Source organism: Scylla paramamosain, chromosome 24 (genome assembly GCF_035594125.1).
Source record: "Scylla paramamosain isolate STU-SP2022 chromosome 24, ASM3559412v1, whole genome shotgun sequence".
NCBI lineage: Eukaryota > Metazoa > Arthropoda > Malacostraca > Decapoda > Portunidae > Scylla > Scylla paramamosain.
Window position 1 is genome coordinate 12,788,328 of NC_087174.1, and position 25,887 is coordinate 12,814,214.

Below are 25,887 nucleotides of genomic sequence, written 5' to 3' on the forward strand. Positions count from 1 at the left end.
GGTTCTATTCACGCGGCAACCCTTCCACTCCCCCCTCTCTCACAACCCCCCCTACACACACACACACACACACACACACACGCACGAATCAGCACCGATGCTTCCTGACTGACGAGCGAGTTCATGAATAAGACGGTGACACATAAAGGCGTGATATTTCCCTTCACTGCCGAGGCGCGACTTGCCACGTTGTATTTTGGCCCATATTAATTTTGAATATTTTTGGCTTGCAATACGATGATATTCAAACGTTCAAGACCACATAAATTATTGTAGTCAAGTTTTACTGGGTGGATTAGCATGCAATTGTTGTTAAATTATCATTGGAATCATTAAGATCCCAATAACTTTCCTTAGAGCTTTTTTTTTTTTCTTAATATTGATAGTATGGAATCTGTTAAACATATAGGATCATGAAACCATTTTTTAAAGTCCTAATGACTTCCTCGATAGCTAACTTTCCTTCATAATGAGAACGAAATCTTTCTCAACCTTGTAAACTCATGAAAGTACTCTTGAAAATACCAAGAACATCCTCGAGAGCTCCTATTTACACATAGTGAAAACACAGATCTTATCAAATGCAGCAGATTTATGAAACCACTCCTAGGTAATCCCAGTAGTTTCCTCAAGACCTTTACATACTAACAACACAAAATCCATATCAGACTTACAGAATCACAAAACCACTCAAGAAAACCCACAATAACTTCTAGACCTTTCTAAATATCGCGATAAGCATAAACATCTGAGAACACAACCAGTCCTTCAGTAAGACTGACAAGTGAGAAGCTTCTCCGTAAGACCCTAGCAAAAGAGTACAGCAAGGGGAATGTGCTGTACCTACTATGTCTGCCAGAGGCATGTTCCATGTTTCAGCGGCCCCAGAGATCCGCCGAGGACGACGGGGAAGAACGCGAGACTCACCCACACCATTCCACTGACTGACTGACTGACTGGCGGGTAAACACGTGTGATGAATCTAAATAATTATCTGGGTAGAAACCGCCACCACGCCGCCACACCTGCATCACTACCACCAACACTACTTCAGTTACTGCCACTCACGTCACAGTAATCTAGGAGCATTTTTGGTAACTTTCAGCCTGTTTACTGTTTCATGGATCATTCCTATACTCAAGGGCAAGGTAAACTTGCCACTTTCTGTATCTTCACCCCATCATCATCACCACCATCACCGCCTCATATACCCCCACTTATTTTTAATAGTAAACTAGCGGCACATCTAGTAACTATCACCATCTTTCTGCCTTTATTATTTCATGAATCACTCCTATAGTTAAAGTTAGTGTAAGCTATTGCCACTTCCGCACCTTCACCCCATTATTATTATTACCACCACCACCACCACACTTGCGTTCCTTAATGTTAAGTGTGTGTTTATGCTTTTATTTGACTATTTCCATCATTTACTGGATTGAGTCAAGATTTTTTTGTCCCCCTTTTTTTTTTATTCTGAACAAATTCTTTCTTTTCTAGTTTATGTATATTGTCTCTCGTAATGTATTCCAGTGATATATTGCTCTCGGTAAACTTTGAGAGAGAGAGAGAGAGAGAGAGAGAGAGAGAGAGAGAGACCGTGGACTGGTAGCAGAGAAAGAGGGGAGAATGCGTCTTCTTATACACGTAAATAAAGAGCCATTCATCACCCTCTCCCTCTCACTCCTACTGCATACAGATTATAAGGCTGCCGGTGACTAGTTATCAGAGCTCGCTTCTCATGCCTCTTGGTTATCAGATCGCAGAATATTTAGTCGTGGCTCGGCCTTCACGCCTACTGGAGGTATGTTTTAGTCAGCCGCCCGATGCAAGGCTGGCACTGACAACCTATACATTACAAAGGTAAGTAACGTTATCATGATTGCTCATTACTGCCACGTCTTCAGATGGATTTTCTTCAGCATGGCAACACACACACCAACACACACACCAGTATAAATTAGAGTGGTTGGGAGCAGGTGGTGTGGGTGAGAACATGAAATCACACATTGCATATTAATGTGGATTAGTGGAAGGGGGGCAGGAGGAAGCGAGGACACCGAGGACAGGGGATATCTCAAGGTGCCTGCTTTTTCCCTCTCAGGGTTGACTTAACTATTGTTGATCAGTAAGTAATGCATTGCTTCTACTCTTATTTGTATAACTGCTGCTCCTGCTATTACAATTATTACCGGGACAAATACCACCACCACTGCTATTGCTACTAATATTACCATCATTATTACTCCTACTACCTCTACCACTGCTATTGCTGCTAAAACCACCGCCACCACTACTGGTAATAATAATAATACCATCATCACTACTGCTGTCCACTGCTACTGATACCATTACCATCACAGTTCTACCATTACCACAACCGCTACAAACACAATCACCATTACTCCTGCTACTGCCACAATTACTGAGGTGACAGGTACTGGCAAGGGCATAGTGTAATGTATATTCCCCAGCATGCTGCCGAGATACACGACAGTTAAGGCTGATAGTTGTGTCCTTTGCAAGTTTTATCATTAAAGTGCAGTTTTCTTCCTGGTTTCATTGTTCATGCAATTCATATTCTTAAAGTTGAGTGGACTTGTTAATAATGATAGTACATGCAGGTATCTTTAGATCTCATTAAAATTATTGACATCTTTTATGCACTTTTTTTTTTTCATGCTTCTAATTTGGTTCTCAAGTTAAGTTTCTGCCATAGGGTTTTCCCCAACATAATTGTATCTTTATATCTAATCAAAATTGTTGACATCTCTTATCCGTGTCTTTTATTTATTTTATTTATTTTTTTTTTCTTCTTTTTGAGCTACCATGCCTCTGATTTAGTTTAAGTTTCTGCAGTAGGGTTTTTTCCCAGCATGAGTACACTTAGATGTATAAATTTAGCATAGGAGGAAAAGGAAGACCCCTGGGCATAAATGTATACACTAGATACTCCACAGAAGTTCAAAGAAGCACAAGTTTAATCACCAGAATTAACCAAGTGTCTGAGCCACCACTGAACTAAATCACAACTTCTCGATTATTCCTGCCTTGGCACCCACCACGAGGCACCCGCGTCCCCTCCATGAGCTCATCTTGGCACACACGCACAGCACACTCGGCAGCGGCTGTATATTTGTGCAGCAGACCACAGCCACTTAGCATGACAGGTAATGAATTGTTCTCTGGTTGACTCAAGGTTTACTGACACAGTCACAAGTGAATGAGCTTCTCCAATTGAATCACTCTAAGCAAAGTGTTTAATTTTGGATTAATAGGTAAAAGTAGATTGTAGATGAGGTATTGTTTTCATATTCAAACAGCTACCTAAGGAATTTTTACTCAATCTGATGTAATTCATTATTATTTGAGCATCAAACAACCTGTATTCTTGTGATAAAGTAAAGTATCGTAAAATCAGTATTCACTCAAAATTATATCTAGAGTATCTGCACATCAGACAACTTGTAGTGAGAAAATTACAGTATAATCAGTATTCACTCATGAAATTATATCCTAAGTATTTGATTTGTCTAGTGATGAATTTTCAGCATCTTATTTGGCACATGACACACGGCTTCCAAGGACAATGAATTAAAGGGAAATGTGAAAGGAACTTGAGAATATAGGAAGGAAGGAATGTGTGCACCACAAAAACTTGGTGGTAGACTGTTGTTGCAATCACTTTCTAACTCCTTTAGTTCAGGAAACAAAAGAAAACAAGATTTCACAGGCAGATGCATGAACAAGAAAAACAAGAAGTGTAGGAGGAAAGAAACACCATAAAGAATGATACACAGGAAAGTGATATATAGAGAGAATGGAAGAATAAATAAGAAGTGTAGGATGAAAGGATCACAATAAAGAATGATCACAAGAAGATGTGGGAGAGAACAGAAGAATGTCTCCTAAGTTCTTCAGAGTCGACTCAGAGCCAATAATATTAAGTGTCCTTGTCAGTGAGGTGCTGTGACCAAAATAGCAACTTGCTCGTGATGTCTTATGGAGCACCACCCCCACCCTTCTAGACACTCCCCTTTATATCTTTGAAAGGCTTTTTCTTTTCATTTGGTCTCTTGTCTTGAACAATTGTTCTCTCTCTCTCTCTCTCTCTCTCTCTCTCTCTCTCTCTCTCTCTCTCTCTCTCTCTCTCTGTGATGTTCTTTCATCCTACAGCATTCTTTTTCCTTGTTACATCAAGCTTTTCTTTCTATTTTCCTTCAGAACACCATTAAAAATTCTGGCTCTTGTTATCCATTGCTTATATGTTTCATATCAAAATTTGCTGAGATTTACATAATCTACCTATATATATAAATCAAAATTCTAAATGAGTTGACACTTAGCAAAGATTTTTCTTTTTTTCTCTCCAACTTGTGCATTTCTTTTCTCAACAAGAACCAAGAAAATTATAAGATCTATATGCCAGGCTGGCAGCTCTCCTAACAGAGCTGCTGAAGTAAGGCAGCCAGGGTTCAGAAGAACCTAAACTGTCCCTCTATACCTTGTTTCATCACCGTAACAAACATACAGTGGAGAGAGTCCTCATTCTTCTTGCTCTGCCCCTTCTAGTTGCCTTTAATTACAGATGGACATCCTGTGTTTCAAATGTGGCTACATGGTAAACCACCCAAGCTGACATATTGCAAATTGCTACACTACAGTAGACAATGGAATTGTGACATCTCTTTGCCTTTAATAGTTTTTCCAGTTTCATTTTAAAATACTTATGTAGCTAAGTCTGCACATGGCACACATTTACTTCTAAAGCCTTTCTGGCACATTCTGCTGACTGAAGCTAAATAAATAGCAAATATATTCATATCTCCACACAAATTAGTATACCTTCAGCATTCATATTATAATTAATAAAAGTAACACTTTTGAATCACTCTTCATTACAATGAAAAGATCAATTGTCAATGAAACCTCTGCAGGTTGAACCACTCAACCACATAATAAGGTAGTGCCTTGAGCTTCACCTGTGTGACTGACCCAGCCCAACCATTCATCTTGAGGCAAGAAGTTTGTCTCCACTAAGTTCTACACCACAACCATCCACTAAAACATTGTATTAGTAAGCCTATTGTATTAACTAGAGGTACTATAGATAATGTTTGGCCCTGATATTTTAAGCATTGTAGTTCATACCCTTATGACAATGGCTCAGTTTCCAGTCATTCATGGCTTAAACCTAATCTTACAATCACACAGTTTTTTCAATGTTTCTATGATGTTGCAAGTGGGCATGACACTATATTTCCAAACCTCTTGACAAAGATACTTTATCACATATTCTGTATCATTTAGCACCAGCATTCATTTACACAACCAGGAAGGGGAACCACTAATTATACCATAAGTGAGTACTGTACCTGGAAATTATGTTTATTGCAGGTCAGCATGTGTTACTCCATTATGAAGGATAAGTGCTATGTACAGATAGACTTTTAAGTAGTAAAAGAAGAACATAAGAGAAAACACAGAGTAAAGTCAAGATAAAGATAAAGAAGTGCACAGTGTAAAATTCCAGTAAATATGAAACTCTCCAATGAGATCATATCTTTACCACGCAGAGTCAAGTGAAGGCTGCACCTTGGCTTGACGTGACGTGTGCTATGCTACCCAAGGAATGTCCTGCGTGCTGAGCCGTCAGTCTGCGTGTGGCATCTCATTATCTATTTTTAAGCTTCAACACTTTAGCATCTGAAATTAATGTGTTCTTGGAAAACTGGATCTTCAGTGATGTTACAAGCAGCATCTTTATTGCAGGGCACAGATGTTTTAGTGTCACTGTTATCACTAGTTACTCCTTTTAGACGATGATGTAATGGTTGATTTTCGCAATGTCCAAACTCTATAATAAAGGTGCTTTTTATATCATCACTGATTATTCTCTTCCTATTTCAGCATCTGTGACTTTTGAAAGTTTCCATAAGTAAAAATTGGGAATATGCATTTTGCTGAATGGTTTAATAAAAAGTGTCATTGACTCAGCCTGTTAAACTATTGACAAGTCACGGTTTACTCATTGTAAAGGACATTGACTCATACAGTGAATATGAATATGAACTCATTTCTATTTTTATTCATGACTATTTTTTTTCCATTCAAAATTACCCTTGGAATGAAACACAGGAAAAGAATGGTGAATGAGGGATTAGTGAATGCGTGTTATGTTAAAAAGTATTCACTAACAAATTTTCCAGTATTTTACAATGTTGACACAAGTTCTTGGCTTGTCACCACCTTTAGTACATCTCTTGGTAAAACACAGGGAGAGTTAGTTACACTATGTACATCTACCACTAAGTCCTTATTCTGTGTTCAACCCCAAAAATGTGTGCTTTCTTCAGACTTAACACATTAATACTAAGATCTTTATGCACACTGGCAATAAAATCTGTTCAACTAATGAAACACAATTGTCACTTTCATATGCATTAGTGTTCTTAACTGTAGTGAAATGGACCAGGTTGATTTGAGTTAATGTAATGACTGTAGTTAACGAATAAAAATAGTGCATGATGAATGGTGTATAACTTTTCCAGTAAAATGCTGAAGACTGGTCAGTGATGGGAAAGAACAAGAAAACTGTCCTAAAATTTAATAGTTTTATTTAATCAAGCCACCAGGAAAGGAGGCCAGACAGTCGCCTAAGCAGCTAAAAACAACAGCAAGGAGGCGGCTCTCCCAGTTATCGAGAAACAGTGAGAACTTGACTCAAATTTATCATAATAACATGATAAAAACTGCACAAATGTTTTCAAAGTCATTTACTTGTTAAAATATTCCTCTCATATATAAAATCATCTTCATTACTTAAATGTATATCTTGTGACACCTTTGAGGCTACACTGGCTTGTCATGACGTTCACAATGGGTCGGCTAAGAGACTAAAGGGAAGAAAGGTCATTCTTCTTCAACAGTGATATGTGAACTGTACTACAAAATCATGTAAACTCAATTTCTCTTAGTACCCTAAGTTCACTTAATTCCTGTGATCAAAATAGCCATACTTCACCAGGGTTATTTATCACTATGTGGGAAGGAGCTGAAAATAGAGCATATGTACAGCAGAAACTTAACAGTGACGCGGTACTTTACACATACATGCGGCACAATTTGTCAATCATCAATCCATAAAACTTAAAAGTGCTGGAAACGTCTGTTCTGAAATAACTGACGCAGGGTATTGGCAGGAGCTTTCATACTTAGGGGAACATTACCCAATGCTTCACATGATGGGAAAGTGAGGAGAGACCATACATGAACAATGTCAACATACATTTGAGGTCAGCAGTCAGTCTACAATGCTGTACATGCATCAAGGGGCAGTGTGAAGCTTGATTTAAAGTAAGGAGCACAGACAATGGAGGAGAGGCAGGAGCAGAAGAAGGACTGCCTCAGGGATGTAGGGTCATTGGCCAGTACAAGCCCAATGGCAGTGTGTTCAAGGCACTTTGTATGACAGGCATGGAAGACACAGCAGTAAATATACTTATGTACAACACAGATATATGTTCACAGCACAGAAGCAGCTCAAAATTATTATTTGTTTTTTCCCTTTCAGTTCAGAAGTCTACTCTTGAATTAGTCTTTTATAATTTCAAGCACGCAAATAATGCAGGAGTGTTTATAATTCCAATAAAAGTTAGGCAGGACAAGATCACAGTGATGCCTAAGAGCTGGACTATGGATAGGACAGACAGACATTACTCTCAGCTGATAAGAGCACTGACTAGATACAAAACACTACACAGACAGGAACTTACATGTCAGCTTTACAAGAGGCAGTGTTTTGGGAACAGATTCTATTTTAAGTCCTCAATCTGTGACCTACATCATCAAACAAATTGCATCACAATTACAATACAAATAAACTTTATTAAGTACCTCTGTCTACATAAGGAATCACCTCAGCCACTTCTCAATGATCATCACATGGCCGGATCTTCTCTACTCCACAATACTGTTTACAAAGTCATTAGCACCAAATTTCTAAGGAAGTTGTCAACTGATATCTACACAGATTCTACTGAGTGTATAAAACCTGAGCCCCGGCCAAGGCGAGGTGGCAGAAAGGAACCTTCTAAGAGACCACAGAGACTCCAACAAACCACCACCACCACCACTACCACCATCACCAAGGAGTCTGTGAAAGGAGATGGTTGAAACCCCCAGCAGACTCAACCTGTCGTGAAGGCTACTTCTTCTCACCTGTGATGCAGACGGTGGCACTGGTTGTGTCCATCCCAAGCAGGTTGACAGCAGTGCATGAGTAGACACCTTCATCATCTGCAGCAACAAACTGATTAAGCAATGAACAAAAAATAAATGAAAATTGTAAATCACCATGACAATGATCCTTACACTGAGCATCCCTTGTAATTTCTATTTCTAGTGACTACTCTACATATTTGCCAGCAATGATAGCATCTTCACACCTAAATATTGTACATTACCATGACAATTGTTCTTAAATTCTGAGTGTCCCTTGTAATCACTGAAATGTAATGCCAGGAATGATAACACCTTCACAGCTCAAATGAATCAAGTTACTCAAGCCAGCAAACTGAGCCACACCTGGGAACACATGGGGAATGATGAGTCTACAGACGCCGTTTCTGTAAACTATCTGGTAGTCTGGTCCGTTCTGCAGGATGTCCCCGCCCTTGGCCCATGTAACCTGCACTGGAGGATCGGCCTGCACCACGCACTCCAGCCGCAGTGCCTCGCCGGCTGCCACGGACAGGTCTCGTAGAGGCTGCAGGACAGCAAGGCAAAAACATTAAAAAACTAGAAGCCACCAACTACTAACAAAAAATATGTGAAAACTTGTAAATCAGCAATCCTGTCAAGCTGAGACAACAACAAGCAGAACACAAAAATGCAGCAAAGGTGATCTGAGGATAAACATTACTTCCTAAAGGATAGCCTCTGAAGAAAAGAATTAAAGGACATCTCTGCAGTACCTGGGATGGACTACAAGGCCTAGGATCTTAGCAACTACACATCCTACACATCTCATATACTTAATACTTAAGTAGCACAAATAAATTCCTCAAGGGTACACAACCACAGAGAAAGCATCTCAAAAAAAAATAAAATAAAATAAAAAAATGAAGCAGAATGACAAGAGGGACAAGACAAAGAGAACCAAAACAGAAATGTCTTTTTCTATCATTCTCTTCCTAAATTTTGTCGTGTAAATAGTTGATAAAATTGTATTTGATGCTCATCTACACATAAGAAAAAACTTCTGAAATAATATTGATTACTGTGCCATCATCTATCAAAATGTTGTGATTCATGGTGTTTTCTAAACAGGTTGAGTGGATTGTGGAAGTATTCAGAACAAATAGAATTTGATGTAATGAATCATTCTGACTTTCTAAGATAATTTCTATAAGTTTCATGTTTTCCTTTTACTTGGCTATTAACTGCAATAAGACAAATTATACAGTAGTGTGCATGACAATACATGGTCATTATAACATACAACTGCAATAACACACCAAAATTTTAATAAATATTTAATCAGAATAACAAACCAAAACTGGCATAACAAATTTGTCACTAGTGCAAGCACTGGAATTTAAATAAAAATTTTATTAGAATAATCAACTAAAACTAGCAAAATGAACTTGTCATACGTGCTGGCACTGAAATTTTAATAAAAATTTTATTGGAATAACAAATTAACTTTGCAAGATTAACTCACTAGCTATGCAAGCCGCTGCTCACCTATCTGGCACCTGTCCCTTCCTCCTTTTTTTCATTTCCTCTCCCTTGTCTCAAACCTCCCTCCCTGTCACCTCCCTTCCCCCTTATCTGTCAGAGATAAGGGACAAGGGAATGAAACTCTCTCTCTCTCTCTCTCTCTTTGTCATTCTCACTTCATCGTTTCTCACTCTTGTATACATAATTCCATTTTCATTCTAAATTCTCTCTCATTCTATTTAGCAATCCTTAGGATTGTTCTTACTTTCACAGAGAGAGAGAGAGAGAGAGAGAGAGAGAGAGAGAGAGAGAGAGAGAGAGAGAGAGAGAGAGAGAGAGAGAGAGAGAGAGAGAGAGAGAGAGAGAGAGAGAGAGAGAGAGAGAGAGAGAGAGAGAGAGAGAGAGAGAGAGAGAGAGAGAGAGAGAGAGAGAGAGAGAGAGAGAGAGAGAGAGAGAGAGAGAGAGAGAGAGAGAGAGAGAGAGAGAGAGAGAGAGAGAGAGAGAGAGATGACTTAGGCTTGATTTACTGTATGAATACACGTGACCTATACTTGACCTATACGTGACCTATACTTGTCAAAGCAAAGCAAAATTCAGGGTGATAATACATGAAACTCAGGACAGTAAGAATTTAGGAATAGGCACAAAACTCAGTATGGTACTGTATATATTTGTTGTGTTATCTCAAATTTATTAGTGCAAATGTGCTCATTTTGATGAAATTTTTTTTTTAAATTATGCATTTTTTATATTATTTTCTGGTTTCCTGGAACCAATTAATTTTTTCCCATAGGTTCTTCAGTTGCCATAACACACATTTGCCATAACGAATGCTACATTGGAACAAATTAAGTTCATTGTCATGTACCCTACTATACTTCCTTTAAATGTGCACAAAACTAAATCATTATAACTGCTATGATGCATGGGTGAAACTGAAATATTAATAAGTTATAATAGAGTATAAAATGCATTTGCCAATACTCTGGTCACTCTATGAAGAGAGAAATTATAAGAATGTATAACATCAATGTGTGCACTGCTAATGTGGGCAGTGCCAGCCTGCTACTACTGCCTGGCCACTCTGCACAGATAGCAGATAAACACAATTTTCCTTACCACAGTGAAAGACAGTCTGATTAAGCATGGAAATAAATGCCACAAATTTATTATGATCAGATTATGGTGAATTATCATAAATCATTCAGTGTGCTCAAAGACTTCCTGAGTAATGAATGATAAGACTTGATACTAACTGTGCTGCATTTGAGCTTATGCTTCACCTAAATAATCCCTTGAAACATTCACACATGTAGTGAAAAAAAATCATAACTTTACATGACCATTAGTGCTTTCATCCAGCACACACAATTCAAGTAGTCACTGGAAACAGCAGTCAATTAATGTAGGAAAACTCAGGATGTAAAACATGTCAATGAACCAACATTCATCTCACATAATAAGGAAACATGCATTCACTCAAGCTTCATGTATTTCTTGCCTTTGCCCATAGAATATTACTCTGAAACCCTCAACACATAAAAACAAACAATATACATCACCACCTCTGCAATGAAATAATTTAACTACAATTTTTTTAAACATACTCATACTTAATTATAATTTTGCAGTGAAGATACGTAAAAAACTTGGAAAACATTACAGAAACAGAATAATGGCTGGAATTAATATAATCAGCAAAATATGAACTCCAGTAACTCCAATGCTGCAAAATGAAGACATCCAATCAAAGGGGCTAGTTCAATACTTCTGTACCTGAAGCAACAAGGAAGGTAGGATGGCACCTTGCAATGAGGGTGACAGCCATTATAAAACAAGAATAATGGCTAAAATAAACATACACAGCAAATAAGAACTCCATGAACTCCAATGCTGCAAGATAAAGACATCTAATCAAAGACAACTAAACATTCCCTGCACCTGAAGCAACAAGGAGGGCAGGATGTCACCTTGCAATAAAGGTAGAAGCCATCATAAAAACTGAATGATGACTAAAATAAACAGAAATAGCAAATACAAACTCATTAACTCCAATGCTGCAAGATAAAGATACCCAACTAAAGACGACTAAATGTTTCCCGTACCTGAAGCAACGAGGGCAGAACAGCACCTTGTAACGCAGAAGGGTACAAGCCATCACTGACTTACCGTGATGTACTGAGGAGGCCTGGTGGGCTGTGTAAGGGGGCCAGAGCAAGGTGTGGAGGGCGTGGAGGGGGGTGTGGCGCTGAGGGGGGACCCAAGCACTGTGGGGGATGATGCAGAGATGTCTCGGGTGAGTGTGGTGAGGACACACCACCTTAAGCCTTCCTCTGCTGTCATTTACTCCCTTGTGACAGTCCGGAGTACACACCATAGTGAACATGAGTGATTAATGCAAGTGTATGGAAGTGTATGAGAAGTAATGGAAAGGTGTATTTATGGTAGAGAATCTTCACATTTTGTGTTATGATATTAAGTGAATTGGACTCAGTTTTAATCTGTCACAAGGGAACAGTGACAACAATGAAGGTTAAGCCACACATTTAGAAGCATCATGAGCTGAGTTTGTCTTTGTAATATTCAATTCTTGTTAGGCTATTTGTTATCTTTTTAGTTTTCTTTAATCAATGACTTTGGTTAAAAGCTTGAGAACAAATTAACTTCAAGAAATACAAATCACAATATTATTGAACACAATCCTCCCAACAAAATAAATGACACAAAGGAACATAAAGACAATCAAGGGACGTATTGCACCAAAAGAGACAAGACAATATGCATGCAGGTTTAGTATTGGGAACTGACACATGAATGTTTTTTTTATCAGAGGTTATGCTATAGATCTAAATTCTAGTTAAATTCATTAAACCTTCCAGTGAACAATGATCCAAGAGTTTTCTATTAGAATCCTTGAAACACACACACACACACACACACACACACACACACACACACACACACACACACACACACACACACACAAAGCAATAAACACAAGATTTTTAAATGGACAAAATTAGTGCAGTGGACAACAAACACATAATATTATCGATCCCAAGTGCAGAAAGGCTCCATGTCATGCACACGCCAGGAAATGTGAGTGTTAGTGTTGCTCTGAGACACACAGGACACACAGGAAGGGACATCGGTCGTGCAGGCGACTGTGGCCGGCAGTACCTCCCAGGGCTGAGGTGGAGCAGAGTGCATCAGCAGGTGCCCCCTGGGGTAGTGGCTTGGGTTGGACAGCTGCGCCAGGAACCAGGGGAATAAATCTCTTTGGCCCCGAGTGAATACTGGGACTCGCTTCTGAGGTCTTAGCCGGACTCGGATGGTCAGACTCGACCTCGCTGTCTGAGTATGGGTCGCCAGAGATGGGACGGAACTGAGCTTGCTTCTTGGGGACAAACTCTGGAATCATCTTGCCCATGTACTGCTGATACTCACGGTCTGTCTCCGAGATGTCCGACTGCTGGGATGGGTGTGGGGAGAGGTGGTCTGTGCCCGACCCTAGAGCTGAAGACCCCTTTGGCATGGCATCACTGAGGGCGGCTGAGTGCTCCCGGCCGTGGGTGGTCTCTAGGTGTTGGACGTGACCATTTGCTTGTGGAGTCTGCTTCTCTGTTTTCTTTGAGGCATCTGTCTTCTCATGTATGATGGGGATGGGCATGTCACTGCTGTGGTCCCCATTCATCTGACTCTTCTTGTCAATTTTCTTAGCCTCTCCAGGCAGGATGACGCCAAACTCATAGCCAAAGTCATATTTGAAGTAGATTAGACCTGTGTCCGGATCAATGTGTTTCGTGCCTAGAGGAGAGAGTGGAATGCAAGGTTTTGGACAAGCATCCTCATGCCAACCTACAAGTGACTGACTGTGATTTAGTGTTGCAATCAAATGTGAGGAATATGTAATATTCATTGTTGGTTTGCCAGACTTAGGTGTGTGTAGTGCCCAGTTAGATGCCCTCACCTAGCTCAGGTAATGTGCCAAACAAAAAAAAAAATGACAATATTTAAATACCCTTGACATGCACATGCACTCCATGATGATCCTTTATCTTATGTACAATACTGATGTAAGCTGAAGCTTAGTGGTCATCCTGACTGCAACTCAGTAGCAGTGATCACTTGTATTTAATCTCAATAATGAGCTTGAGGGGAATTATTTATGAAAACACAAAATACATCAATATAAAATAAAAAGCTGAATGTATAATAATAATTAATTTTTGTTTTTGTCTACTTTTTAATTTAATCTCTTTCTTCACTTTCCCATATATTTGTTCTCTATGTCTCCATGAGTGATCACTGCCACCACCCACAACCCACAACCCAGCAGTAGCCGTGGCAACACTCACCGAACTCCGAGACTCTAGATTCGTCTCGGTACGCCTGAGGCTCCTGAAGGGAGGACAGGTCCTCGGTGGTGGTCAGCTTGGGGGGAGCTTCCGATGTGGGTGGTTGTGTTTTGAGCTCCTCAGGAAGGGATGGAGGTTCACCAGCTGGCTCAGCAGGCACTGAGCCCTCCCTGGCAGCAAACACTTCAGTCACCAGTTGCTCGGCAAACTTCTGCGCTTTGTGACGGAATGTTTGAGTCATGTCCTCAAACTGGTGGCTCACAACCTCTGCAAATGCAAGATGAAATCCCATTAAAATCACTCATTTGTACTTTCCCTGTAAGATTATATAGACATCTGACAAGCCTTATGGGCTATGTCACTTGAGATGAGATGGTAGTTGAACATGTACAGTACAATACTGAAAAACTATGCTAAACAGGCAATGGCTAAACACTTGATAAATAAAAAAGTTAATTATTATGCAGGAATCTTTCTTTTCTACTATGCAGCCAAAATTAACAAATAGTTCACCATGAAAACATATTGTGCAAATCTTGGAATTTGGGAGTTCTGCACCAGCTCATCAGAAGGAAGCAGATGTGGAAATGACAATATCCTTATGGTCGTTACTTGTATATGCAATAATGTGTAGTGAAAATGTAAATTGTGACTACTTACTTTGAGCAGACTTGACGTATTTCTTGTCAATGTCTGTTTGTTGGAACTCTGACTCAGTCTCTGTGTCGGTGGTCACAGCTCCCTTGGGCTGCCTCACTTGCTCGTCCTCAAGATCAAATGGTTTGAATTCCACCTTGGGGAATCTTGGAATGGAGTACTCCTCCAAGGACTCTCTCCTCTCCCTCCGGGGCAGGTCTGAAAGGTCCACCACTGGCCTTGGGGGACCCTCAAATTGTGGCGGCTGGTCAAACTTGGAGGGTGGAGATGGCTCCTTGGTAGAAGATTCCTCCCGATGCCTGGCTGTCTCCGAAGCAGGCGGGGCGACACGACGGTAAGCAAATTCCTCCCCCTCACTGTCGGGAGGCACCCACTTGGGGGCAATGTGAGAGTCGTAGTCACTTTCATAGTCACTGCCTCTGAACTCCCCCTTCAGGAACTTCTTGGGCTGGGGTGGAGGGGGACCTCGCATGCGTTTTGGTCTGCCAGGCTCTGGTGTGTAAGGGAAAGGTTCCAGTTTGGGGAATGGCTTGGCCTTGCTGGTCTCTGGCTCAGTCTTTTCTTGCTCAGACTCAGAGATGAGGTCATACACATCTGTGATATCAATGTCAATCTGCACACCTTTCTTGGATTCTATTTTCTTCTTGATCATCTTGATGTGCACATCTTCTTTCTCCTCATAGACATGCTTGGTGTGTGCAGGTGCATAGCCTATCTCAGGCTGGGGTTCTGGCTCAGGCAGGGGGGGTGTGGGGGACCTGGGTGGTGGTGGTGGTGGTGGCTCTTGCTGCCTGATAGAAGGAGCCTTGGGCACAACCTTTTTAGTTTTGGGCAGTGGCTTTTCAGTTATCTTTAGTATGACAACCTCAGGTGATGGTTCCTTCACCTCCAGCACCGGCCTCTCAATGGGCTCGATAGTTGGGCGCAGTGGTCCGCCGCCAGAAGGAGGAACCTCAAACTGTGTTGGGGGTGTGGGGGTGCGTTCCTTGCTCCTGGAGGGACGCCTGTCTGAGGATGGGGGAGGCCTGACAGGGGTGTACTCAGGGTCCTCCACATCACTGTCTGCTGGTTTCCACTTGGGTCGCATCCTGCTCTCAAAGTCACTGTCATAGTCACTCTCCCTGAACTCACCCTTCACAAATTTCTTTGGTTTGGGTGGAGGTGGTCCTCGCTCCCGCCTCGGCTTTGAAGGCTCTGGCTCAAATGGGAATGGCTCCAGCTCCAGTTGTTTTTCCACAACTTTTGTTACTTGTGGCTGGACAGGCTGGGGCATGGAAATTGGTTCATATTCAGTGACAGTTGTCTTTTTTATTTCCTTCTTTTCTTTCTTCATGCGCAGTTCTTCCTCCATTTTCATCCTGGTAATGGTCTTCTCAGTTCTTTCCAACACCTTAGTGAATGGCTTCTCCTCATATGTCTGTACTTCCTGCATTGGAGGAGGAATGACCCTTGATTTTAGGTCCACTCTGTCCACAACATATTCTGTCCTTTCCTCAATCACTCCAATCTCTGGGGGAGTGCCAGGTGGGGGAAGAGGGGGTGATGGGGCCCTCTCCTCAACCTTCACTACCTTTTTAGCTACTTTAGCTACTTTCTTTACAGTTTCAATTTTCTTTGGAGGTTCCTTGGGAATTACCAGCTCAGGGCTTGGCTCTCTCACAACAACAGGCGGAGGAGGTGGCGGCACCTCAACCTTTGGCCGCCAAGGTCCACCTGCCTCAGGGGGAGTGTCAAACTGGGTTGGTGGAGTAGGAATTCGCTCTCTAGACTTTGATGGGATTCGGTCAGAGTGCAGCTGAGGCTTCACTCTGGCATAGGATGGATCCTCTGTGTCGCTGTCCAGGGGCTGCCACTTAGGTCTTACTCGTCCTTCATAGTCACTGTCATAGTCACTTTCTGTAAACTCGCCTTTCCTAAACTTCTTGGGCATTGGAGGTGGTGCTCCTCGGGGTTTCTTCTGCCGATCTGGCTCAGGAGTGAAAGGGAAAGGTTCGAGTGGTGGGAGAGGTTTCTCTTTATGTTCCTCTCTCACAACCACCTTCGGTTTTTCTTGTGGAACCTTTATTTCCTGAGTCTCAGTGGTGGAAGTTCCAGTTCTGCTGTCGGAGAATTTGATGACACGTGTTGTCTGTTGCATCGTCACAAAACGCTGGTGGTGTTGACTTGAATCTGCTATTTTTGTGATCTTGGTTGACTCCACTCCAACGGCATTAGAGAAACGGGAAGGTTGTGGCTGTGGCTGTGGTGGTGCTGGCTGTTCCTGTGGTGGTGGTGGCTGTCGCTTTGGTGGTGGTGCATATCCTTCCACTGGAGGAGAGCCAGGTGTCAGGACCGGTGAGGGCGACCTTCTTGGTGGAGGCTCGGCTCTCTTTGGCTGTGACTTAAAAATCTTTCCTTCCTTTGGCACAATTTTAGGAAGAGGTTTGACATCCTCAACTTTATCTGGGATAATTACCTCTGGGGTTATTTCTCTTTCCACTTCTGGTTCTGACTCAGGGAAGTCAATCTTGGGTCTTGGTGGTCCCTCATACTCAGGAGGTTTATCAAAGACAGTCGGGGGTGTGGGTGTCCTCACATGGTGCCGGTGTATCTTGGGTTTGTCATGAGGTGCCCTGACTGTCCCATAAATCTGGTCCTCCCCATCACTGTCTGCTGGCTTCCATTTCGGGACAGGACGCCCTTCATAATCACTTTCGTAGTCACTTTCAAGAAATTCTCCTTTCACAAATTTACTTGGCTTGGAAGGCGGAGGTCCTCTTGGTTTTTTTGGTTTCTCAGGGTCAGGCTTAAATGGAAAAGGCTTCAGATTAAGCTCTTCCTTCTTTTCCTCTTGCCTGGTGACAGCCAGCTTCACCAGTCCTGTTGACTTGAGTGGCTCCACAATGGGGACTTTGGGGTGCACCTCAACTTTAGGTTCTTTTATAACAGTAACTTGTGGTTTCTTCTCAAACTTCACCTGGGGTCTGCTGGCAAGCTGACTTACCTCCTCAGGCTTTGGCTTGGGTGCAGCCTTGACCTGAGTGGCCATTTTTGCTTTGTGTGATTCTTTATCAATTACTTCAATTTTTATTTTTGATGTTTCTGATGAGGTGTCTCTGGGGACTTGTTTGGGAGTTTCTCTAACATGTTTAGTAATTCTTGAAATGTGATGTGTCTTATCAACCTTGGGTTCAGTCCTTATTTTTTGTTCCACTTTCTGTTCCTGCCTGAAGGTCTGCTTCTTGGCTGGCTGAGGGGTCACATTTACACTTGAGGTCTCAAAAACTTCAACCTTCTTATCTGACATTACTTCAACATGAGTTTCAGTCTGAAACTCCACTTTCTTCTTGGTCCTGGTACCATCAGTGACCTCATCACTCTCATCCCTCATGGAATAGAAGGTGTCTTCAGAGAAGGGTCCTGATGATCCAGGTTTTCCATGACTCTCTCTTCTAAACTCCTCAAATTTTGGCTTCTTCTCTTGCTGTGGGGGAGGCGCTGCCTTGGTCTTGGGATGTTCACCTCCTCGTCTCTCCTCACGAGTTTCCTCTGACCTGCTGCTAAACATCTGAAAGGCAAAAATCACCCACATACTAAGACTTTGCACTATGACCTCACCATTACATGACTATGGACCTTATCAGGGACAAAAATTCAAAAACTTAATTACCAAACTTTAGTAAAACCAGTGTTTGTTATTTGGTCAAGGTGGTCAAAACTAATTTAGTAATAAAAATCATTCTGCAACTCTCAAGATAATTAAGGCTAATTTAGTAAAAAAAAAGTATACCTCAGTTCACTAATATAAAACTTTATAATTCATGTCAGTTACCAAGATGCTATTTTAAGGTCAACATTCTCCTATTGTTTACCTGTGAGACTTTTGTCAGCAGTACTTACAGGAGTGAAGTCTGCTACTTATGCTTCAGTCTTGTCAAAATGTGTCAGGTGGAAAGAACCAAGTTTGAATCAATGAACTTAAAAAGTGCTCACAGAGCACTACAACATTCATAATGCAAGATAAAATTATAAAAATGCATATTAGTTTTAATAAGCTGATTAGTTGCAACCTGGGAAAGCTGACCCATGAGAAAATCACACATTTTCATTTACTGGGATAAAACAAACTTACTTAAAATCTCACGTTTGCATCAATTGCAGTTTAGCAGGGAAATGACCATAGTTTTTTAACCTGTCCAGAAAGAAAATGGCATTAGAACAAAATTTTGGAGTGGAAGGCGCTTATGTCCAATATGCAGGAACTGAACATCATGCAGAAATGCATGCAAGCCACTGTGAACTGGAAAAATGTTAAATTCAAAAGGCTACTGAGATGTAACCCCGGGTTAAAACATCATTAGTGATATCGACATCTAACGCATCTAATGATGTTTGACACTACACTATAGCCAACAGACGCTATGAGGCGTTGGTGAACCAGCTTTACCAACCTGGGAAGATTTACTCTCTGAAGACTTGCATGAACTGGAGAATTGTGTAGTCTGGCCTACAGGAGGGGTATGGGTGGGGAAGGGGAAGGAGTCAGTGGCCAAGCCATTGCTGGAGGGGAAACCAGAGCCCATGGGAAAGGATGAGGCTTCCATGTTGCCAGTCTGAGAGCTTGAGAAGCTTTTGGATTCACTTGAAAATGATGATGACATGAAAGATTCACTCTTAACAAAGGACGTGTTAGAAGAGAAACTTGAACTCATGGACTGAGCAGTCTTGGCAGAGCGGCGAGGCAGTGTCCCCTCAGTGTCTGCAGCATAGCCGCTCTCCTCCATCTCCTGAACAACCATCTGAGTTGCCTCTGTCTTCTTCTTTGCTTTGGGAGATGTGGGTTTTGTCCTGGTGGTGCTTGAGCTTGACGTCTTCTCTACAGAGCTGAATTCTTGAACAACAGGAATATTAGTAACCACAGCAGCACTTGGTGCAGGGGCAGGCTTGGGGGCAGGAGGCTGGACTGGGGAGACTCCTGTGGGAGCAGCAAACTTTATGCCAGCAGGTTCAGGTCGCACTGGAGATGGGGACTGCATCCTGACCACAGAGGCAGTGATTCCTTGTGGCATGGGAGGTGGGCCACTAACATCAAATCTTTTCTTTATTTCTCTTACCCCCTTCTCTTGCTTCTCAACCATCTGAACCTGTGACTCTGAAGTGACCTCCTTGACTTCCTTCTTAGTGACAGTTTCAGAAGTGGCAGATGTCAGTAATGGAGCAGGAGGCTCAGGCTGAGGAACCACCACAGGGGCTGGGGGTGCTGCTCTTGGAGTCATAATTGGTGCTGGCTTAGAAGTGACAGTGACTGCAGTCTGTTTAGTGGATGACTGAGCTATCCTTATGGGCTTGTTTTCAGGCAGAATCTCAGATGCCAGGGTTTTCAGATCATGTACTGCTGGTCTCTGAACAACTTTGCTTTCAGAAATGGTTTGAATAACTTTGCTTTCTGGAATTGGAGTCGACTCCCTAGAAGTGAGAAAATCTGACTCAATGTCTGAAAAGCTGACACACATTGGCTTGACCTCGAAAGGAGGAGGAGGACCAAATGTGGTCGGTGCAGGAGGAGAGGCTTGCTTGGGCCTTCGCGTCCTGCCCTTCTTCATCTTGAGGTTCATGGGTCTAAAACCAGATGTCTCACTATCACTCATATACAACCTAGAAAATTCTGATTTTGAGTCATAGTCACTCTCATACTCACTTTCAGTGAATGAACCTGGAACAAACTTCTTAGGCATGGGTGGTGGAGCACCTCTTGGCTTCCTCTCCCTCTCTGGGGAAACTTTGAAGGGGAAAGGTTCAAGTGATGGCATTGGGATGGGGGGACCCACCACGGCTTCCACAGGGGGTGGGGGAGGCGGTGCTGCTACTTGGATTTCCTTCTTTGGTTTGATCTTTGGTAACTCTCTGACAAACTGTTGTGTCTTGACTTCTTTCCTCATTGTTTCAGACATCTGTTTTGAAAAGTGTGTTGTTTCCTCTTTGGTGGTCTTCTGAATGGATTCTGTCACAGCTGTTGGTGGAGTCCATGGCTTTGTCTTTTCCTCCAGCTTGACACTGCTGGTCCAGTAGATTGCTGGTGCTTCCTGGGACCACGGAGGAAGGACAACAGGTTCTGTGACACGGGGACGTTCAGCAGAGAGGGAGCGTGTCTTGATCATGGGAGCAGCAGTTACTGCCTCTTCCTGTGGTGCAGGTGGCCAAGCACGTGTCTGTTTCTGCACCTTAAATGATTTAGTCATAGAGCTGCTGACTGTACTCTCAACCTTCTTGGTGGAACTCACTTGTTCCACTTTCTGGCTCACAGATGCTTGTGTTGGAACAATGACAGGCTGTGGCACTGGAGGAGCCAAGTCAAAGGGTGGTGGTGGTGCAGGAGCAGATGGTTTAGCAGGACTGGGTCTGGCTAGTGGAGCTTGTACTGGCTTGAATTTGGGGATTGGTTTAGGCTGTACCACTGGTGCAGGCTCTGGTATAGTTTCATACACAGGTGGTGGTGCTGGCTTCAGTTCAAATGGTGGTTCTGGTTCTGGGACAGGCTCTAGTACTGGCTGTGGTTCTGGGATGACTTCATACACTGGTTCGGGTTCTGGCTGCAGTTCCACCACTGGCTCTGGAGGTGGTGGCACAACATACTCTGGTGCTGGCTCTGGCACCAACACCACAGGCTCTGGCATGGACTGCTGCTGCATCGAGGAGACTTTGCTCACCTGGGTGTGGTGACTCACTGAGGTTATCTGTGTCCTTGTCTCAAAGGAGGATGTCACTGATGTCTGCTTTGTTTCTGCTTGCTCTTGTTTTGGAGGCCAGACCTTCACAAGCTTCTCTGGTTTGTGCACAATCTCTGTCTTTACAACTTGTTCCTTTACCTGGACTGTGGGTTGTACAGATACTGTCTCCTGTACCTTGGGCTTCTTAGGGATAGGTTTCACAACTTCTTTCTCTGCTGACTCACCAGCTGATGTCAAGAACTTCTGAACAATTTTTGACTTCTTTGGTGCAAAGGTTGGTTTGGGCTTAGGCTCCTCTTTCTTAATGACAGGTTTTTCCTCTTCTTTAGGAATAGCAGGTCTGAGAGAATCAATGACCGGTGGCGTGTCAAAGGCAGATGGTGGCAGGGGCTCCTTGCCAGCTGACTGGGAACGTGGAGCACGCTCAGGGACCTCAAACTTGATCTTCTTGAATTTGAAGCGGTGCTCAGGCTCCATGTCACTTTCATACTCACTGTCTGTGAAAGCACCAGGGATGAACTTGCTTGGCTTTGGTGGAGGCAGACTCTTGGGACGTTCCTGTCTTGGCTTCTCCTCAACAGTGAAGGGGAAAGGCTCAAGTTGTGGGAATTTCTCAAGGGAAGTTGTTTCTACAATTGTCACTGGCTCAATGACCTCCTTGGTGGGAGTGGTGGGGACAGGTGTGGAGGGCTGCTTGGGGCTTGGGAACATGCGAATGCCTCCTGGCACTTCATCAGGAGACATGGGGACAATGTTTTCTTCTAGTCTCTTGGCAATCTGAATCACAGACTCTCGCTTTCTCCTTGGCTTTCTGGATTCTCTGCCATCATCCTTCTCTGGGGGCTTGGGAGGCCTCACTGACTCATCACCACTGGGAGGCTCAGAGGATAGAGGCTCTGGCATGATGAGTGGCTGGAGAGGTTTGCGATCAAGTTTTTCCTCAAGCACTGCAGTTTTTGATTCACTCTTCATAGACATGAATGATGAAGTTTTTGATGAAATTTTCTGTGAATAGACCTGCTCAGCCTGTGGTGGGGCAGCATATGGGGGTTCTGCTGGTTTTGGTGCAGGAACACACTCAATGACTTGTTCAGACTCAGGAACATAATACTGCATCAAGTCATCCACAATGATGGGTTCAGCTCTGGCCTCCACCATTGGTTCAGGCACAGCAACAACCTCTGACATGACTGGCTGAACAACTGAGTCCACCACCACTGTTGATGTACTGACACCCTGTGCCTCCTCAATGGGGCTGGTCACACCACCAGTCGTGTACATTTTTGTCTCCACAACAGAATAGCTCGTCTTTGACATTGACTTCTTAGACTCTATTATGTTTGTTTCTATTGTGCTGGTCTCTGTCTTCACTTCCTTTACTTTTTGTGGCTCAGAGGGAGGAGACTCCTGGCGGGTCTCCTCCACTGTGACAACCTGCTGGGAGATGGGAGGCTCTGGGGAGGGCGCTGGCTCAGGGATGACTTCTGGGACAGGAGACAAAACCTTGTGGGTCTCTATTTTGGGGACTTGGATGCGCTGGTACTCCTCCATCACCTGAAGCTCAGTGTCTGTGAAGGCAGGAGTTTCTGGTGGCATGACCTGAAATACTGGCTGTGGTTCAGGAACAAGTGACTCCTCAACAGTTACCGGAGAGGGTTCCTCAGGCTGTGGCTCTGATTTATTCTGTGGCTCTGAGTCGGCCATAACACCATACTCTGGTGCTGGCTCTGGCTGTAAGTCAACATCCATGGCAGTGGCAATCTGAGCAGCTTGCTGGGGCCTGGAGATCTCCCTGGGAGGAGCATGGCTGGTATATTCCTGCTCCTCACCCATGGCCGAGAAGGAAGAAATAATGGAGGACACATTAGCAGAGGTTATTTCAACACTTGTGTCAATCTTGGGGACAACATTCTCAGACTCTGTTGGTGGAGGAGGCCACACCATTGACAGCTTCCCTGGAGGAGATCTGACTTCAACCTCCTCTTTGAGAATGGGCTCTGGGGGAGGGGCCTGGGGGTCACTAGGAGCTTCTACAACAGAAGGCTCTTGGGCAGGAGCCTTCTGGATCTTTAATGGGGAGGCAGGTGAGGGAGCCTCAACTGCCACTTCCTCTATAGTTCGCTTTATAGTTTTCACAAGGCCTTCTTCCTGAGTTTCGATAGTCTTCTGTATAGCAGAATAAAAAAAGGAAAGGTAACAGTTCCCACCACCTCAAGGAATTGAAAGAAAAATTAGCAATGCAATGGTGACCATATGGCAAGTGCTTCACCTTTACAACCCCAAGCAAACATTCTGGCAGTGCCGCAAGACATCCCTGCTGTAGCTGAACAGTTTGTTCGGTGAATATATACCCTTTAATATAGTACAGTGCAAGTGTGTGACTAGGGCTAAGTGCAGTGAAAAGTACTGATGATAAAAAAGACAAAAGTGCCAAGTGTTAATTCTGGAGTTATTACTCTCTAAGCTCAGCCACAGCTCATCAAGACAGCAGCCTGATGGAATGAACACTCAGCTCAGTAATGAAGAGACAATGGTTTTTTGAAGAAAACCTCGAGTTTTAAGAATGTCCGCATAAACTCTATTCAACAAACACTCTTAGGGGTGGCTCCCAGTGGCTGCTGTCTAGAGTGTGGCAAGTCCCATCTCACTCATGGTATTCTACACCATTCATGTAATTCACTGCTAAGATAAAAAAGAAAAAATGAAGAATGTATCTACTGAAAAATATATTCAAAAGTCACATGTAAAGTCAACACTAATATAAATTTTTTTATGAAGAGTAAAAAATTTAAAAATACATAAACTGTGGTATTTTTTTTTTTTTTACAGTACTTAGAACAGACAAGAATCTCTTCCACTGTCTTCAAAGTGATGGTGTTTACAGATCACAACAAGTAAGATGACTTCCTGCATTTACAATCTGAATTTATCTTCTACCTCACAATCAGTGTTTCATCTACACTCTACAGGCAGCCTGGGGGTCACAGTAAAAATTTGGGCTTAAACTGTTTGAAGTACCACCCGACTGACAAGCACCAACAGGAGTCACCTTGACAGGCAAGAAGAGACAGAAGGGAAATACACTGCAGGATTGTGTGTAACACAATTAGCAACTGTATTTGCCATAATGCATATCAGTACTATCTTATTTCACTGAATCATCTCAGATTGCTAAATTAAAACCATCTCCCTTCATTGGAATGAATTACACTTAAGAACAAAGTGTTACTCCATTGCACTATTCTAGAAGGTGAGTGACGGAACACAGACTCCTTCACAAGCTTGGTCTGGAACACTGTAATAGTCACATTAATGGTCAATGTAAGCTGCTTCTACAACTATAAAAAAAATTGTTCCTGAGGAAAAGTTATCAAAGTGCTCTACTTTGCCTTCTCATGCAAACAAATACATAAAATGCTTTGAATGACATCTGATTTTACATCTTCCATCCCATCTTCCACATGACTCCTGCCTCTGCATAACACAGTGCATAGGCCAGTGTACACAGGTCACTGTGACCTTGTTGGCAAGTCAAATGGTTCTCTATGATGGAACAGCTAATACTGACATTTCATAAAGGATCTGGCTTCCTCAACATCAACTTTGTTACAAAGATAACATTTTACCACAGTAGCGTTTGAACTCCTACCAGTTATTTATTCATTACTTTATCTGATCTCTTATGTGCAGGCAAACTGACTGACCACATACTCAGCACCAGTCACGCTCGCTTGCTCCACAAGTCTGTGATTTTCTCATATTTTCAGGAAGTAAAAACTCCAGAATTAATATACAGTACAAGAATTACAAGTGAGTAATGTGAAGAGTAAAGAAAGTGAGTCCCAGGCTATTCTTTATCATACATATATACAGTGACTATACACTTACAGTCGAAATAAGCTTGACTGACTGTACACAGCAGAATAACAGAGAGCAGGAGGGAACATGGCAACAACTTCTTTAGAAAATAATTTCATAAATACATATTTTCATATAAAATTTTCCAGCAATATTAAAAACAGAGCCACACAGTAATTTCTGAATCAGGTGACCACCTCAGTATTCCCTCACTTGCCACACATCCAGCAAACAGTGAACTCATCCATATCTGATGGGTGTGCAGCAAGCAAGTCAGTTTCCCTCCCCCATGTAGTGCTCACATGATGATGTTTTGGCATCACACAATTCAAGAATGCCTGTCAGATTTGCCATGTTCCCATCACAGAGCCATGAATGCTCCCTTCTGGCATGGGGTGTATCAAGCACCTTAGGGACACACATACCTTGGCGTCATCACTGATATCAGTGAAGGCGATCTTGTGTGTGGGCGGCGCCTTGTCCATGACAAGCGGTGTCACCATCACATCTGCCAGGGACTCTGCACGCCCAGCAGCATTTGTGGCCATCACACCGTAGCGACCAGAGTCTCCTGGCTCAGCTGC

The 25,887-nt window shown here is 42.7% G+C and overlaps 1 protein-coding gene and 1 long non-coding RNA gene across 9 annotated transcripts in view; one reads left to right on the forward strand and one right to left on the reverse strand.

Moving 5' to 3' along the window:
• Positions 1-1,104: 1,104 nt before the first annotated feature.
• On the forward strand, positions 1,105-8,172 carry LOC135112918 (uncharacterized). 2 transcript variants are annotated; one of them, XR_010274610.1, is made up of 2 exons: positions 1,105-3,170; positions 5,577-8,172. It is a non-coding gene; the product is annotated as an uncharacterized LOC135112918 (long non-coding RNA). The 2 variants fall into 2 exon arrangements; XR_010274611.1 differs by having other exon boundaries at positions 4,938-5,695.
• LOC135112914 (titin-like) overlaps positions 6,601-25,887 on the reverse strand; it is an 81,154-nt gene continuing 61,867 nt past the window's right edge. For 2 of the 7 annotated variants that reach the window (XM_064027867.1, XM_064027866.1), the window contains exons 37-44: positions 25,729-25,883; positions 19,169-23,611; positions 14,742-18,285; positions 14,082-14,348; positions 12,904-13,530; positions 11,893-11,990; positions 8,587-8,767; positions 6,601-8,298 (exon numbers count right to left, since the gene is read on the reverse strand). In XM_064027867.1, the coding sequence (XP_063883937.1) occupies positions 8,207-8,298; positions 8,587-8,767; positions 11,893-11,990; positions 12,904-13,530; positions 14,082-14,348; positions 14,742-18,285; positions 19,169-23,611; positions 25,729-25,883 (9,407 nt within the window). In that variant the 3' untranslated portion in view covers positions 6,601-8,206. The remainder of the gene's footprint in view (positions 8,299-8,586; positions 8,768-11,892; positions 11,991-12,903; positions 13,531-14,081; positions 14,349-14,741; positions 18,286-19,168; positions 23,612-25,728; positions 25,884-25,887) is intronic. The other 5 variants (XM_064027869.1, XM_064027872.1, XM_064027871.1 and 2 more) reach the window with 5 other exon arrangements.